Here is a 17,698-nt window from a genome sequence, read left to right as displayed (position 1 = left end):
GACTGTGTATTTTTCACAAAGTAAGGAGAGCTGATGGCTGGGATGGTTATACATGTATGTAATGGTTGTAATATTCTAGTCTTACGCAACTTCAAATAGTAACCACTTTCAAATGTGTTATATGAAGAAAAAAATAAATGTTGCTAAATTCCTTGGATTTTTTTATGAAGTCAAGGGGCCAGTTGTTCAAAATGATGCAATCCAGGATCAGGTGATCTGCCTTACTTTTAAGATGGGTTTTCAAAGCAACATTGGATTGGATCACCCTAATCCAGATACTCAGTTTTGAGGATTACCTAATCCGGATTACCAGCTAACAGGTAGAAGAACCAACATGGGGTCACAAAGTGTTTATTTTGAGACAAAACATAAACATCCACTTCCATTTATAATTTCTTTTTCTAATTCCACATCTGAGCCACAACAAATAAAAAAACATATACATTAACAAATACATTGTGGATATATTAAAAGCATCTTAAATAAAAAAAAATGTCCAATAGTTAACAAGATATTCAGGGGAACAATCAAATGAGAAAGAGAGACGTGCATTTTCAAACCCTGCTTTTAGGAGGCGGATTTGAAGTCGCACCCTGGTTTGCTGCAGTTTGGTCAGCTTTATTTGTTCCTCAGCCAGGAGAATCGGTGCTTCTGCTCTTTGAGTTTCTTGTTTAATAGTCATAGTCATCACCATTAGTATTTCGCAAAGAACGATTCAAGCCTCTTTTCTGAGCTTCTGTGACTGCTGGCTCTACCAGTGAGGATTCTGGTTGCTTAATAACAAGGTGGAGATTCGAAATAATAATTGTACAAATGTATTTTTTTTTTTACTTTAAAACTTTAATTTTAAAGTTTTACTAAATTTTCTTCCTGAAATCCATCTTGAAATCCTTTTTATCAAATTTATCCAAATCCAACTGAAACAGTTTGAACAACAGAAACTAAAGGTTTGATCCATTTACAAACTAGGATTGGATTACATGATCTGATCTGATTTCAGAATGCTTTAGATTAGATTACCTCTAAACAACTAGCCCAAGGGAATAAAAAAGTATCCTGCTTTTGCTGAAGTAACTGACTCAACATTTGTTAGATTTTGCATAATATGTTTCATTTTAGAATCAATTAGTATTGCTGTACTTTCAAACATTTGAATCTACACTTTTATTATAAAGAACAGAACAAAGCCTATATGTATGAAATTTGGTGTAAAGTAGAGGCAGTGGACACCCCAAATCAGTGGAAGTGCAGTATGAAAAATCCAAATAAAAATGTATCTTGTGGACTATGAACACAATATCTTGTTTTGTCTGTTCAAATACTGTACTCTAAAGTTGGAGGGGTATGAGTACTTAATTAAAACCGTAGTGCCGTTTATGTTTGACGGTGCATTCTTCATTGGTAACAATTGATTAGAGACCACTATACACTTTGCTCTTATGAAGGGATCTAATTGGCACAACTATATGCGAGTTTTCTGTGGTTCTTAACTGAAGACTTGACATCAGACAAAATACACACATATGTAACAGAACAACTTACCATATCTAACCTATTTATTGGAAATATGACTCATTTAGCTTGGAAAACAATTAGCATCATCATGCAGTTTAGCACTAGTATTCATCTATATCCAAAAAAAACAGCAGAGTGCACAGCATGATCAGATGTTGACTTTATTTAACTGCACAATAATTACTTGAGATTAAAACAAAGATTTTAATACACCAGTTTGGACAACTTTATCTTTAAACAGATGGCACAAAATTACATGGAGGTAAGGTTTAAAGAAAGTCACAGCAGTGGGCAATTTATAGCAAGTTCATGGATCTCTTGCTTTTCGTGTGGGATCCAGATTTGTCCCTTCATACATCACTTTATTTTTAATTCCATCCTGAATCATCTTCTGCTGGGACCGGAGTTTTGCATTGTTATATCGACAGTAAAACCTAAAGAGAAAACAAAAAGCTGGTCTTTTATGAGATCATTATTTATGTTACCTCACTGAATACATTCAACATCTTCAGAATCAGTGGCAATATTTTTTTGTATTTGAGTTTGTATTGACTGTCAAAAGAACAGATTGTACAGTGTTAAAATGTTGCCTATTTATAGCTAAATGAGGAAATAATGTATTAATATTGTAAAGCAATATTCTGAAGAAACTTATACAAATGTATTAGTTACACATGGTACTTCACTTCAAAAGAGAGGTCCCATACCATGAACCCAGTGTTGTCAGCACGAATCCTGCCATGCCCACATCACACGACCGCTTCACTCTGCCTGTAAATGTTGAAATTAATTACTACAAAATAAGATCACAATAAGATACAGAAACTAGTTAAGATGGCTGCCGGCTAGGATCACATCAGAATAAAATAAGCTACAACTGTCATTAATTTCAAATATTGGGCTTACTAGTTGCCAAAAAGTGCACAAGTCCTGCAGCAACAGATCCCCCTGCACCATGGAGAACTGCATCTCGTGCACAAGGAATTTTCTCAATGCGAGGGAACCCTAAAATCCCCTGTGTAGAAAGCACAGAATTCAATAAACAGCCTTGGTAGGTGAACATTTCTCCCTATACACTGACTGATCCAATAGATGATTTTAACAGGTTAAATAATGCATTTGATTACTTAAAGAGAAAGTTTGGTAATTAATTGTATGACCATACCAAGTCAACTTTTAGAGATTACAAACAGCAGCATAAAAAAGGCAGACTCTTGGATGGTGGTTAGAAGAGATTTGTAGTCTGTCTGAATATCCTAGCACTCAGCAACATTTACTACATTACTGAAATCTTAGATGTCAGCATTGCATTAGACTATTTAAAGAAAACCTTTCTGGAAGTGGTAAACAAGCATGCTCTCTATAAAAGTGATCTTATACAAGACCACTGTATGTTCAGTATCCTCCTTGCTAGTTAGAGACCAATGGCTTACTCTCAGGCAGTTAAGAAATTAAAGGATTTCCCCACATCACAAATGCCAAATCAGATTTCAAATTTAGCTTCAAACTCTTTCTGAAAAACACTCACATACTCACTCACTCAGCCTTACATATAACATTTACTTTGCAACAAATGGTCCCTTATTTGACAGTGCTAGCACGAATGGCTAAATGACAAATGTACTTTTAGTCACCATTAATATAATAAGCTTATAGGTAAACTGTGATTGCTCAGGTAACACCGTTTGTTACGGAGCCCCTAAGGTGACATGTTAAAAATGCGTGTCATCTTTTAATCTGTGCTGGCAATTGCTACTTAGCTAAGCCATACATCTTTACCATGCACGAGTCAGCAATCTAGCATTTTCAGATTACTATCAGAAAGACAAAACTATCACGGCAAGACCACAGTTTAGCCGTGTAAAACATAAAGAGTACTCAAAAGCCCGCAGTAAAATCAACTTGCATACTTGCGCTCTCCTCCGCCACAAGAAGCTTCCCCTGTGCAGAGAGCTTACTTTGCGAACTTTACTTTGTGAACAAATGAGCATAAATACTGTAAATAAATAATATAAATAATGGAAATAAACTTTTTTACTGATGCAGGATGACTGTGTGTTATAAACAATATCAAGATCAAATATGCTTTGAAGTATACAAGATATGCGCGTCAATGTTATGATCAATGTGGAATTGTGGTTATTAATTTCTTATTTTGATTAAACATATAATGTAAAGAAGTATAATTTTATAAATATACAATTAGACTTGGGTCTAATAATTGTAAAAACTGTACACTGTAAAAATGAGGAAATAAAGATAATATAAAAATGCATATAATGCAGTGTGTGACAGTTGTCTGAATGGGTCATATAGAGCTGCTTTAAATCTGTAACACTATACAATTGGAAAAGTTGGCCTAAAATAAATCATATTACAATTTTAAGATGTTTATTGAGTGGGCAGTTTTTATTGTAATTTGGATCAATTTGGTCATTAATTTCAATACGTAAAATGTGCTCAAATGTAATTGTAAGATGATTATATCATATTACAATAAAAACAGTTATCCTGTTCATACAACTCATGTATGTCTAATCTAATTCTAATTGTAAGTCTAATTGTACGCAAATTATATGTAAATTAAACTATTTGACGAACCTTTTTTCTAATACATCATCATAAATCAAAACTATAATAAAAGGTTTTTAAGCTCAGATACATACATAAACAGTTTGTTCACAGACGGTTTATTGTGCATATTTTAGCGTCACTGGCAGGACCAAGGGTTTTAAGCTTCCAATATGGTCACCTTTCACAGATATATAATGATGGAAACACAAAATTGCATTACACATAAAACACATTCTTTTTCCATATCTGATAATACAGCCTGAAGATCTGCATTTTGTCAAATCACAGTGTCCTGCTTTAGAAACATGTCACAAGCCTCTTATAAAAAGACATAAAAAACAAATAATAATACAGTTGTAAAAAGCTATATTTTCTGAATTATGTGATTATTTAATGATGTAAACGGGTTTGAGAAAGACGCATTTCCTGAAAGGTTAACTGAATTTCTAATGCTAAAAATATTTAATGAATTCAGTTATATTTAATGAGTTCAGGTAGTGGGTGCTTTGTAAAGAAGAGGGAAATATTGGGAATATTTTAATATGAATTATGTTTATTTAGTAATATAGGGCTAACATGTATCAACATGTTAGCCCTATATTACTACACTGAGAAATTTATACACACAATTCAACTTTGATCATATTGTTGACGCACATATCTTGATACTTGAAGGTATATTTGATGTTGATATAGTTTATAACACACAGACACTGGAATATACTGTATTTGTCTCCCTTTCCCACGCTCTCACCTCACACTGAAGGTGTTTGGCGGCGGAGGGGCCAAAAGCTCGACTATGACGCCTGGAAAACTCTAAACATTGTATTACCTGTTAACTGTAGCAGAGTAACAGAGCATTTATAATCAGCAGGTTATAAATGTAAATAATTGATGGTGATCATAGCAGCCCTGTTATGAGATGAAAATGAGATGAAAATTCTCTTTTACTTCCGTGCTCCGCTCTTAAACTGCAGCCCTCATTTCTAGAGCTTAGATTGGGCCCAAAATATGCAGACCGACCCCCTCCCGTGTACGTTCTGCCCGAGCCCGACTCAGCCCGGCCCATAAACTCTCATTATGAGCCCGATTTAATCCCGACATTTTTTAGTAAGTAGAACGTTAATACTAAGCTTTTTGAATGAGAGTAATCTGTTTAAAATTCTGTTAATTAACACTGAAACACTGAAGAAGCATAGAGCTATTATTTAATAAAAATATTTGTTAAGAACAGATGTAACAAACAATGTAACCAATAACCCACAGGCCTAAACATCGGTAAATTAGACTACATAAATGATGTCTGAATGACTTTCCTCCAATCTAATATAATTGAACATGGTTTAAGAATTCTATTGAGCTTATAGTCTAAGTGCAAAAAAACAGTAATAAGGCACTGCACTGCACAGTGCTGCAAGTCACGTGCGTAAGAGAGACAGGTGGAGTGTTCACTGTGCATTTGTGCAAATTTTATTTAAAAAACAGTTCAATGTTACGTTGCTATATTGTGATGATCACGTCATAGGTTTATTTATAAAAAAATTGCATCTAAAAACAGACGCCTACATCACAGTGTGTTTTTTTGAAGTTCGCGTCGGGTTTGAGGAGAGAATCTAAGCTCTTCTCATTTCCCTAAAAATACAACAACTTTATTCTGGTAATAGTACAACTTTAATCTCTTAATTGTTATATAAAATAATAAACCTATGTCTGTTAAACAGAGGAACCCAGGGAAGGCAAAATATGGCTATTTCTAGCATAGTTTTATGGAAGTATCGAATGCAATGAAATATATATATAATAATTTTCTATTTTTTTTTAGACAGTTGACTCCTCATACCAGCCTCCTATGTAGCAGTTAGAAAGCAAAGCTGGCAAGACTTAGGTTTCGAAATTGTTAATTGTGCAAAAATGCGTTACAATTAATTTTTTTTTTAATTGTCATTTAGAGCATTTAAAAAAAAGGAGGAGAGCTTTCAGACCTCAAATAATGCAAAGAAAACAAGTTCATGTTCATAAGGTTTTAAGAGTTCAATGAATAACCCTGTTTTTTTAATCACAGTTTTTATGCATCTTGCCATGATCTCCTCCACCAGTCATACACCATGCTTTTGAATAACTTTATGCCACTCCTGGTGCAAAAATTCAAGCAGTTCAGCTTGGTTTGATGGCTTGTGATCATCCATCTTCCTCTTGATTATATTCCAGAGGTTTTTAATTTGGTAAAATCATTTTTATTGTTCTGTAAGGAGCTGACCAGAAAATGGAGGAGGAGGACCCCTTGGTGCTGTTTCTGCAGGGACCGTGGTATTGAGGACCAATTTATAAACAAAATAAAACATGAAAAAGTAAGTAAAACAATTAACGAGGTTTCATTTGCAAAAAACTAAACAATGACTTTGACTTACAGTGAGTCCTGATGAATTATTTAATTTAATTTTGATTCCAGTTACTGATATCCGTCTTTATTTGCTTAAGAAGTTTACCATGCTTGAACTGTGGTATGAATGAAGTATTTAAAGGATTAAAACACCTTAACATAATGTAAAGCTTTTTTAGAAAACGGAAGCCCACTGACTCAGCTGAACTGGAAAATATTAAGGAGATCAGCTGGTTTAATTGTGATGGGCAGCAAACACCTGAAACCATGAAGAGCAGCGAGTCCCCCGGACTGGAATTAAAATCTAGTTTTCCAAAGAACTATCTACTGAAAAGCTCTTTACAGCACTGTGAGGTGCTCTTCTTTGTCATTAAACTTCCTCACTTAAATAACACCTTGGGCCCCATCATACACCCTGTGCTAGGCGTGTCACCATGTTCAGTGCTATCTCACACCCTGCCAACAGTCTGTATTTAAGCTTTGTACCTGCATCATTTAAAAAGCAGTATGATGGCCTTGAAATGAGGTCTGTTCAGGTAAATGAAATGAAATGAGGTCTGTTCTTGGCAATGAAAAAACACAGATTTGCCACCTATTTAATTCAACTAGATACACGTCAATAGCCAGACATATATTAAACACCTGTACACCTCAGAGATTTCTGAGAAGCATGCTCACAGTTGCATGTTACAAAAAAACATAAACGTGTAGCTAGGTCTATTCTTTTTTTTCCAAAGCATTTTGCATACCTGCTGTTTTGCAGTCATTTAATCTATTGCTTACTGCAGCATCAGTGTGATTTGGTATACTGTATATAACACTTTACAGTGAGTCATGCTGATATTAGTATTTGTTTTTCGATTTCACAGATTGATTGTTTGGTAATTCCACTAATGTCTGAGCAAGATCTTTCAAAGCACATTCCCAGTTATGGAGACAGGCTGGCAGCTGTTGCCTTCTGCATTAACCTCCAGAAAAAGTCAGTTGATTGATAGAATAAAGGAAAGACTTTGTGCTTCAAAGGAAAAGGCATTAAAAAGAGCAGATAAAATTAAATGAATGCAAATGCAATGAGAAAACAAGGAGAGTCAAAAGGTTGGATGAATTTCAATGAGATCTCCAAAGAATTCAAACAGGTACGAACTGGGAATGGAGGTGGGACCAGATAAGAATACCACAGTACACAGCATCCAAGAAATAGCAGAAACCCTTTTCTTCCCAAATGGTGTTTCCAAGTCTCTAAAGCTGCAAGATCATACTGCGACATTCGTGACTTTTCACAAAATGTGCTTGCATGATGTAGATGTAAGTGGCATGCTAACAGATTCTGGAATAACAAGTGCTGAGATTCTTTGCGACATCTGACCAAGAACGAAAGGAGCATGGAATGTTGTCAGAAGGAATCAGACTAGAACAACAAGTGAAGAAATAATTAGACAAGAAGGCACAGCTGAAATGGATGAAATTCAGAATGTAGAGATATAGCTCAACACAAGTGCAACAATAAAGTGATAATTGGTGCTTCACTCAACAATGTAGTTAATTTGGATGACACCCTGCCCTGGGAAAATAAGCCAAAAGGTTATTATTGTGGTGAGTAGGGGCAACTGTATGAAAGCGCTTATTGCAGCCTTTATGGATCCAGACATTATGAGCAAAGATGTACCAATAAAAAAAAAAGCTTCCCAATGAGAAATTAGAAGAAGGAGAAGGTTCTGGTGTTTAACATGACTGTGTAGAATTCTCCCCAGAATTCTGATAGGCAAAGTGCACACTGGGTACAGATGTGAAGACACCTTATCTTAGACATGAATACCAAGTTCAGGAATGGAAAGCAATTGCGAGAATTATTGTTACAGGGTGGCTAACTGTACAGTATATTCCAATACAGCTACCTCTTCCATTTCTAGAAGAAACTCTATATGATCCCACATATACAGCCGTGTATATGATTGCTTCATGCAATACATAGAAAGAGCGGAAAATCCTCTAGTCTGTTGACATCAAAGATCTCATAGATGTTCTAGATGCACACGACTGCCACCAGATTCCTTATAAGAAAACTATTTCTCGATTTTTTATGCAGTTAGGTCCCAAAGCTCTAATCCAAACACCAATGTTTTTTATTAAATGTTGGAGACCCATCTTGAAGTGTTTGGCACTTTACATCCACAGAGACTTGTGGAGATAATGGAAGAACGCATTCCAACATCTAAGCGTGTCAAAGCACTCTTGAAATTCCCAGAGACACCTGAGGAAGTATATTGGGGAGACAGATGATCTCAACTTGAAGTCTTTTCTTCGTTTCTGCACAGGGGCAGACATCATTTGGACTTGGACATCCAATTACAGTGCAGTTCACAGAAGTCTCTTCATTCCAATGTCAACCACAAGCACATACATCGGGTGAAGGGGGCCGCGAGTTGGCTAGAGCAAGCTTTTAGAACTCTACCCGGGATACCATCTGGACCAGCTGCTTTCCGAGTAGAGACCCGCTTCAGTGCTTTCCTCACCTATTCTCTAGCCAGTATGAGTGGCTCATCTGTGGCAGGGCTGTTGGCTTGGCTCTTGTAATCAGTGACTGCTTGGATTCCTTGCCACATGCGTCTGGGGTCTGAGTTGCCATTGAAGTTTGCTGTGATCTGAGAGCTGTGTGTGCGTTTGGCAGCTCTGATGCCAACCTTTAGGTTGTGTCTGGCAGCTTTGAGGTCTTCACTGTTGCCAGTTTTAAAGGCAGCATCACAGGCTTTCAGCAGACTGCGAACTTCACTGTTCATCCATGGCTTTTAGTTTGGAAATGTGCGTATTTGTTTCTTTTCAGTCACATCATCCACACACTTCTTGATGAACACGGTAACAGAAGATGCATACTCATTTACATCCACCAGTGAGTCCCTGGTGGCTGCAGTTGTGATCACTCTTACCAAATAGAGGCAGAGGGGTGGAGCTGTAAGCGTCTGCAATGTTTGTGTAGATGTGATCAAGCGTATTTTCCCCTCGTGTAGAACAGGAGATGTGCTGGTGGAATCTGTGGCACATTGGCCTGAGATCAGTCTGGTTAAAATCTCCAGCCTCTGGGTAACGGGACTGCAGCTTATTGATAGCATTAGCCAGTGTGGCTAGAGCTAGCTTAGCATCGCTTTGAGGGGGGGGATGTAAACGGCCCAAATTAAAGTTACGTTAAATTCCCGGGGGAGGTAGAAGGGCCGGCATCTCACCGCCGTGTACTCCAGGTCGGGGGAGCAGCAGTGCTCAATAACAGCGGAGTTGGTGCACCAGCGGTTGTTTACAAACACACAGAGTCCGCCTCCTTTTGTTTTTAGCGATGCGGACGTCCGATCACCGCGGTGAACTGTTAGCCCCTCTAGCTGGATGCAGAGTCCGGGATGCCGTTGTGGAGCCAGGTTTCCGTGAAAATGAGAGCACAGCTGTTTCTGGTTTGGCCATCAGTAGTGAGCCGGAGTCTCAGTTCGTCCAGTTTGTTCTCTAGTGATCGGACATTTGCAAGCAACAGCGTGGGAAGTGGTATGCTAGCTAGCTTAGCTAGCCGCACTCGGACACCAGCTCGCTTCCCCCGCCTCTGGCTACACTCGCGGTCTGCTGGGGCGGACAATGTCCAGCGTGGTATCAGCAAACGGTAGACTTAAAGTTATGTCCTTACCGATGTCTAGCAGCATTTCTCTGTCGTAGGCGATGATGGGTTTGCACATTCTGGAAAGTATGTGCAAGTAGGTGCACAAGGAAACAGAAATATAAACAAAAAGTCTACACGTTAGCCGGAGAGATAGCCAGCTGCTGCCGTCGCCTAGCGCTGCCAGAAGTAAAAATGTGTACAACTCTATTACATATTATAATTTATATATATATTTACCAATTCAATAGCATTTTAGCAACTGTGTATGACAGCTAGATGGCAGGAAAAACACACCTCATTTAAATTTACAATACAGGCCAAGTCTTTTGTATATTAAATGTAATAGATTTAAAAATTATACATATTATTATACTATATTACACAGAAAACTAAGAAGTGTGTATGACACAGCTAGGTGGCAGCAAAAACACACACCCTTTAGAATTTGGATACAGTGCCAGTTCTACTGTATATTACATTTTATATACTTTACATTTTAATATACAGTAGAATTGGCACTGTATCCAAATTCTAAAGGGTCTGTGTTTTTGCTGCCACCTAGCTGTGTCATATACAGTTGTATGCATTTTAGGCATTTTTAGTTTTAATGGGTGTGCAATTGTCCCCATGATTCAAAGTGAACACCCCTGTTATTTTGATGTGTACAAATCCTAAAGATATGGAGCTATTGGTGTTTTTTAATTGAAGCCATTCATTCTTATCTTTTATGCACTGCAGTGATTTGGAAGTAAATAAATGCTGTTCAGACGTAAATGTGGTCTAGAAGTACATGCATTTTGTACTGGCTGTAAAAGTGCTCTCAGTTTTTCGGTATTAAAACCAAGAGGGCGTTGCGCAAATTTCACCCAGACAGTAAAAGGAAGGGTGTGTGTCACTCTCTGTGGTCCTACTGTTCTGATTATGTAAGTGTCTGTTGGTTACCATCCTCCGTTCAAAAGTTATTAGGGCTGAAATGTCAAATATCAAAAACTTTATGTTTAAAGCTCACCTTCCGTCGTTTTTTCTATCATTTTAAAATGTCTAGTTGTGGTCTCTAGTATGAATGAATGACATGTGAGCCGTTTTTGTAAAAAAAAAAGTGCTCAGGTGTCTCTGTATAGCTCTTTTTTAATGGACTGTTTTAGGGGTGTGTCCAAAATGACCGGATTCCAGCTTTGCTCATGAATACAGCATGCAAATATCTCTCCTCTGATTGGCTAGGAGCACTGCGACGCCCCTGCACCGCTCTGCCGCTCACTGCCTCCCACCTCCTAACTGATGAGCGGTGATGTTGTGCCGCTTCAGCTCCGCCTCTGGGAGTTTCTCGAGCCAAGGTGGGCTGGTCTGTGAGTTTCTGCCTACGTAGGCAGAAAGATAATTCAAAATTCACCCGTTTTTCGGAGGGGGGGAGGGGGGATTTCTTTGCTTAGCTCCTGCAGACAATGGGGGCTGCAAAACAGTTTAATGTGCAGGTGTACACATTCAACTCGGAGAGACCTACTGTATTCCACAAAAAACAAGAAAAATCGGATTTTCGCGGAAGGTGACCTTTAAAAAAAAAAGTTTCACAAAACAAACCATCTATTTTAATCCATCTGTAACATGTACTTTTATATTAGAGCATATTTTAGTCTTTTTTTATAAATAGTATTATGCGTTGACCGTCGAAATTTAAAAAAATATGGACAAATTAAAATCTTTATCAGCTGATCCATATGTTTTTTTATACTTTATATAAAAACTACACCTTTGGTCGTTTTGTTTTTGCAGATTATTCACACATTTATACATACATACATACATTTTATGACCAATTTTGACATTTGCAATTTTTTATTTGTATTTCTGTATTATAATAAATATGAACAGAAATTAACGTTATGCTCTAGTTACTGAATCTTGGTTAGCATTTTTATTCAACTAAAACAAATTACTGACTGAAACAAATGTACATAGATTTATACATGGATAAATCTGAATTGGCGTAATTTGTTATTAACAGTAAAATCATTTAGCAGGTTATCATGAAAAAGGCATCATGGAATTTTTTTTTTCCTGCACTTTATGAGGGCTGACCTGCAGCAGCTTCTTTTTGTTGTTCTTCCACTTTATTATTATTATTAGTATTATTATTAGGGTTCAAGCACAGAAGGTGCGTAGAACCCTATTGTTTTTGCTAAGATTTTTCTTCTTATTATTATTATTAGGGTTCAAGCACCGAAGGTGCGTAGAACCCTATTGTTTTTGCTAAGATTTTTCTTCTTCTTCTTCTTCTTCTTATTATTATTATTATTCTTTTTCTCCTGTAAAAACAGTTGTGCAGCCTAAACCGTAAGTCATAGAGAAATGAAACTTGGTAGGTAGATGTAGGATCAGTGCATCTCGGTGGACAACAAAAATGGCACCGATTGGTCAAGTGGTGGCGCTATAAACAAGGAAATTCATTTTTCACAATTTTCTCAATAACTCAAAAACCATAAGACCTACATTCAAAATTCTTTTTTTGATGGATTCCTTGGGTCAATACCAACAACTTTCCAATTTGGACCATGGACTTCCGTCTATATAGATTTTGTGCTAATTTGCATAATATGCAAAACCTACTTTTGCAAACTAGTCCTAGGAATTTTGACCAATCCTGGCATGTTTGGTATCAAAACACTCGTGAGAGCATGCGCTTCAATATTCCTTAAGAAAAAGTTGAAATATGTAAACAATATGGCCGCCATATGCAAATTAGTCCTTCCGGATATATGCCCCATTCACTTCAAGAGGTAAATTTGGAGCACTGTTTCTCAGCAACCGTGCAACCTAGCAAGTTGAAACTTTGCATGCAGAATCTATCATACAGCCTCTAAAGGATGTTCAAAGGGCAACTTAATCAATCAACATGGCTGAACACCATCAGCCAATCAGCATTCAGCAGACATTTTGGCAGGCTGAATGTTGCCCAATCTGGATGATATTTGGCAGTTATGTTCAGGTGGAGACACTGTAGTGACCTGCAAAGTGCTGAAACAATCCGCCCACTGGGGGGCGCTGTTCCAAAAAAAACGAGTATATGTCAATCATGCTGTACTATTTTGACATCTAATTGTTTTTGCCATATTTAGTACAGTGGCTCTGACAAATTTCTCAATACAACTATGTTTAAAAAGTGCTTTGTTCATTCATAATTGCTAATTGTTTGAAAATAGGTATATTGAAACTACTCTCTGGATATTTGGCCTATCACCTCCATTTCAGTCTTGCTGCACACTGTAGAGTCTCTAGGTAAATGTTCATTAAAAACATTTGTGAAAATTTCACATACAATACTCTCCAGGCATCAAGCAATCTGTGCGTCCTTGGAATTTCTAACCTAAATTGCTGTAACTCTGCAGTATTTGCTGTAATCTCACAATGTTAAAGACCTCTGTACAATATCACTCTGATGAAGCGCCATTTAATACAGAACTAGATTAAGAATAACTTGACATTACATGTCATATCAGAACATTCACTCCTTTGTGCCTCTGCTCAACATTAATAACAGGTGAAAGACTTTTGATCATTTCTAAATGTGACAGAATGTCTCCAATTGTGTTAGACCTTCTTACACATTAAACATTTCAGCTTGTTCTGCAAAGGTTCAAAGGTCAATCTGAATACCACTTTGTGAACATTCTGGTTGAAGCCACCTGATCAATACCAATAACATGTAGACACCTTTTGACTAGTTCTAACTCACTTAATGAATATCCTACAAAGTTCACTAGATTTACATGTGAATTTAAGCACTGATCAGGTTGAAAGGCCTCTGCTCAACATTAATAACAGGTGAAAAACTTGATAATTTCTAAATGTGACAGGGCATCTCCAATCATATTAGACCTTCTTACACATCACCATTCAATGCTCCAGTAGGCACCATTGTGCAAGTTGGTGCTTGAACCCGATGATTGCCGCTTGCGGCTATATTTATTATTATTATTATAGTGTAATAATTTACAGCTACCAAACGATTTCTAATTGTTACATACATCATTTTACTTTATGATTTCACAATTACAGCAATTGTATACCACAGTTCAGACTTGCTGTTTAAAATGTATTCTTCTTCTTCTTCATTATTATTATTATTATTATTATTATTATTATTATTAATATTATTATACAAGTATGATAAGTTTTATCATTCTAATTAATAATATTCTAGCTATATTTATCTAGTATCTATTTATATTTGCTTATTTTTAGATAACTGGATTTTTATAAGTGTTAGTAGTATTTGTTTATTGTGATTTCTTTATTTTAAATATATAATATATAAATAACATTAGAGATGGGATGATCGATTTTAGCCAATCCGATTCAGGAGTTTAGGGTTAAGCAGTAAAGCAGGGCTGTGTGTGGCTGGCCGGTGAAACTGTTTACTTACAAGAAGCTGCAGCAGCAGCACAAGCCCCTTTACTCAGTCAGTGCTACAGCCCAGCCACGGGCTACAGGCTGAGCCAGTCTGGAGCATTTTTTATAGTTTCGTTAAGTTCATCTGTGTAGGAAATAAAGGTTTGAACCCCACTAACTGGATAATACAGCTCTCTACAGTTCATCTTCCAGCCCAACCAGTGAGACATGGAGATGGGTTAGCTCACAAGCTAACAGCAGCAGTTTAGAGCAGCCGTCACAGAGTCACTGCTGGGATTACATTATAAACAGGTCAGTTAGCGCGCTGCTAACCTCAGGATGTTAATAACTACGAAGTTTAGTGGACACACCACGGCTGCAAGGTTAGACTGTTGAAGGCTACTGAAGACTATTAAAGGCTATTGGAGGTTATTAAAAGGGTTATTGGGGGCAGAAATCAGTACAGGCAGGTTAGATAAGTGATTCACTTCCTCGTCCTTTGCTGTGGTGAAACTGTGACTAGCGCAGTCACAGTTTCGGAAAAAAAAAATAGGCTTTTCCGTGCTGTACTGTTTATTAACATCATTAAAACAGATCTCGTTCTTTCCAACTATTTCGGAATTTAGTTAAAAGCTCTGTTTTATTGCTGTAACGTTACTTCCAAAAAAATGTGAATGTAATTAGGGTAATCTGTACCAGGTTTGTCTGGCACCTGTGTGGCATTAATGTGCCATTTGGCCCCACCCAAGATCAGTATCGGAATCGGCCCCAAAAACACTGATCGGTCCATCTCTAAATACCATAACATTGCCCAGAAAGTCACCAACAAACAAGCCCTCTTCTTTTAGTTCACCAAACAGCTGTATCCAGTATTCCACTCCTTGTTTGCGCATCATTCCCCACCAGCACTCATTCTTTGGTTGGTGGTACTTAATCCACTGATGTAGCTCTTTTTCCCAGCTTTGTCATCAGTATCATCCTGACGTCGGAATCTCTGGATGTTGTGAATTGCTACATTTACCATCCCCAAGTCTGTACGGACAATCCTGGGGCAGCCGCCTTCCTGCTTCACGGCCTCTATGAATTAGCCTATACGACCTGTGGGTCACTACTCGTGTGGGCTGCTTTAAGCCAAATTACTTTATGGGAAAAGCCATCGAAACAGCCATTAATGCATATCCCGTAGAGTTTCAATTTGTCATAAGAATCTACGTGCCAGATAAAGTTAGGCCCTTCAGCAAAATACCGCCTACTGTTAAGTCGCCATCTGCGACGCATGGCCAAGGCTCTTGGGTTTAGAGCTGCAAGTATCAGCCGAACATCTTCCTTTCTTGCGCTGATGCCTCGTTCCAAGCACTTGCTGTACATCCATCTGTATCCCTGTAGCTTTCCTGGTCTAATAGTTTGCTTGGCGATGAAGTCTATCATTTCAGTTGGGTCTGCATAGTAGGGGTGTCACGATTTCGATATTTTATCGAAATCGATCGAAATTGTGTCATGGTCTCGAGCCAAAAAGAGGATCAACAATCCCTCCCGTTACGCTACGCAAGCGTGCACGCTACGCAAATGGCGCATCATGCTACGCAAATGGCGCATCATGCTACGCAAATGGCGCAGCACACTGTAGCCCAGGGTTTTTCAACAGAGAGAGAGCGGCTGCATGAGCGCAGCCCCGCCCTCCGACAAAAAGTTACGCTGTGTGTAAGAAAGAGAAACACACAGTCCTGCACAGGTCAGTTTTTTGAGACCCGCACCCACCCATATCCGCAGAGTACAGCACCCACCCACCCACCCACGAACTTGTGGTTATTTCAAAGTTAAATCCGTACCCGCCCGGACCCGTTAATATTCTAACCGTTTCCCAGGGGTGGATCTAGCCATTTTGGGGCCCTAGGCAAAATATAAACAAGGTGCCCTCATTCTTAAAACACACACATAAACCAAATAACTAGAGATGGAACGATCAATCGGCAGTGTAACGGTATCGGACGATTTTCAGCCAAAATTCGGTATCGGCGATCGGCAGATATTCTTCTGATTTTAGCCGATCTGATTCAGGAGTTTAGGGTTAAGCAGTTAATCAGTGCTGTGTGTGGATTAAACTGGTGAAACCGTTGAAACTGCTTGCTTACAGGAAGCTGCAGTTCCTCATCCAACCACTATTCGGAGCAGCAGCAGCACAAGCCCCGCTCTCTCTTCACTCAGTTAGAGCTACAGGCCAGCCACGGGCTACAGAGCTCAGCTGAGTCAGTCTGGAGCATTTTTAGTTCATAAATGTAGGAAATAAAGGTTTTAACCCCACTAAACGGATAATACAGCTCTCTACAGTTCATCTTTCAGCCCAAGCAGCTAACAGCAGCAGTTTAGAGCATCCGTCACGGAGTCACTGCTGGGATTACATTATAAACAGGTCAGTTAGCGCGCTGCTATACTCATGATGTTTATAACTACGGAGTTTAGTGAACACACCACGGCTGCAAGGTTAGACTGTTGAAGGCTACTGAAGACTATTAGAGGCTATTGGAGGCTATTGAAAGGGTTATTGGGGGCAGAAATCAGTAAAGGCTGGTTAGATAAGTGATTCACGTCCTCGTCCTTTGCTGCGGTGAAACGGCGACTAGCGCTGTCACAGTGATGTTTATTAACGTCATTAAAACAGATTTTTTCAGGTATTGTCTTATAAATATTTACACATAACTTATATCTCTCCTAAAAATAGTTTATTTTGGTCAGTAACCAAAATATTTACTAGCAGCGTAAATTACCAGTGTTTGCTTAGGAGTGGATGTTATTAGGGGAATCAGCACCAGGTTTGCCTGGCACCTGTGTGGCATTAATGTGGCATTTTGCCCCGCCCAATATCGGTATCGGTGATCGGCCGATCGTGGTGAAAGACGATCGGAATCGGCCCCAAAAACACTGATCGGTCCAGGAGGTGTAAAAAAGGAGGTAAATTTTGGCAGTGCATCTGCGATTCTTTTGCTCTCTGCCCGTTTCTTTCATTTAGCAGAACCACTTTCATAACTCTGCTTCATTTTCGCTGTGACAGCTCTCACTCTAGTCGCATACAGTTCCCGCTGTTTTGGTTTGAAGTCACGTCGTGGGGCACATTGCTACGTCATCATATTATGGACTAGTTCAATGCAAGCAGCGGAGGGGGGTATGTGTGTTTGGACAATTAGTATTTAGACATTAATTCGGTATTCTAC

General features: G+C 38.3%; 1 protein-coding gene across 2 annotated transcripts in view; it reads right to left on the bottom strand.

Annotated features, from left to right (window-relative positions):
• Positions 1 to 1,660: 1,660 nt before the first annotated feature.
• The window catches only part of LOC103042356 (cytochrome c oxidase assembly protein COX20, mitochondrial), a 30,927-nt gene continuing 14,889 nt past the window's right edge, over positions 1,661 to 17,698 (bottom strand). For both annotated transcript variants that reach the window (XM_049481308.1, XM_049481309.1), the window contains exons 2-4: positions 2,422 to 2,530; positions 2,223 to 2,286; positions 1,661 to 1,949 (exon numbers count right to left, since the gene is read on the bottom strand). In XM_049481308.1, coding sequence (XP_049337265.1) covers positions 1,823 to 1,949; positions 2,223 to 2,286; positions 2,422 to 2,530 — 300 coding nt within the window. In that variant the 3' untranslated portion in view covers positions 1,661 to 1,822. The remainder of the gene's footprint in view (positions 1,950 to 2,222; positions 2,287 to 2,421; positions 2,531 to 17,698) is intronic.

This window comes from Astyanax mexicanus, chromosome 7 (genome assembly GCF_023375975.1).
Source record: "Astyanax mexicanus isolate ESR-SI-001 chromosome 7, AstMex3_surface, whole genome shotgun sequence".
NCBI classification, from domain to species: domain Eukaryota; kingdom Metazoa; phylum Chordata; class Actinopteri; order Characiformes; family Acestrorhamphidae; genus Astyanax; species Astyanax mexicanus.
This window is presented reverse-complemented; position numbering and strand designations above follow the sequence as displayed.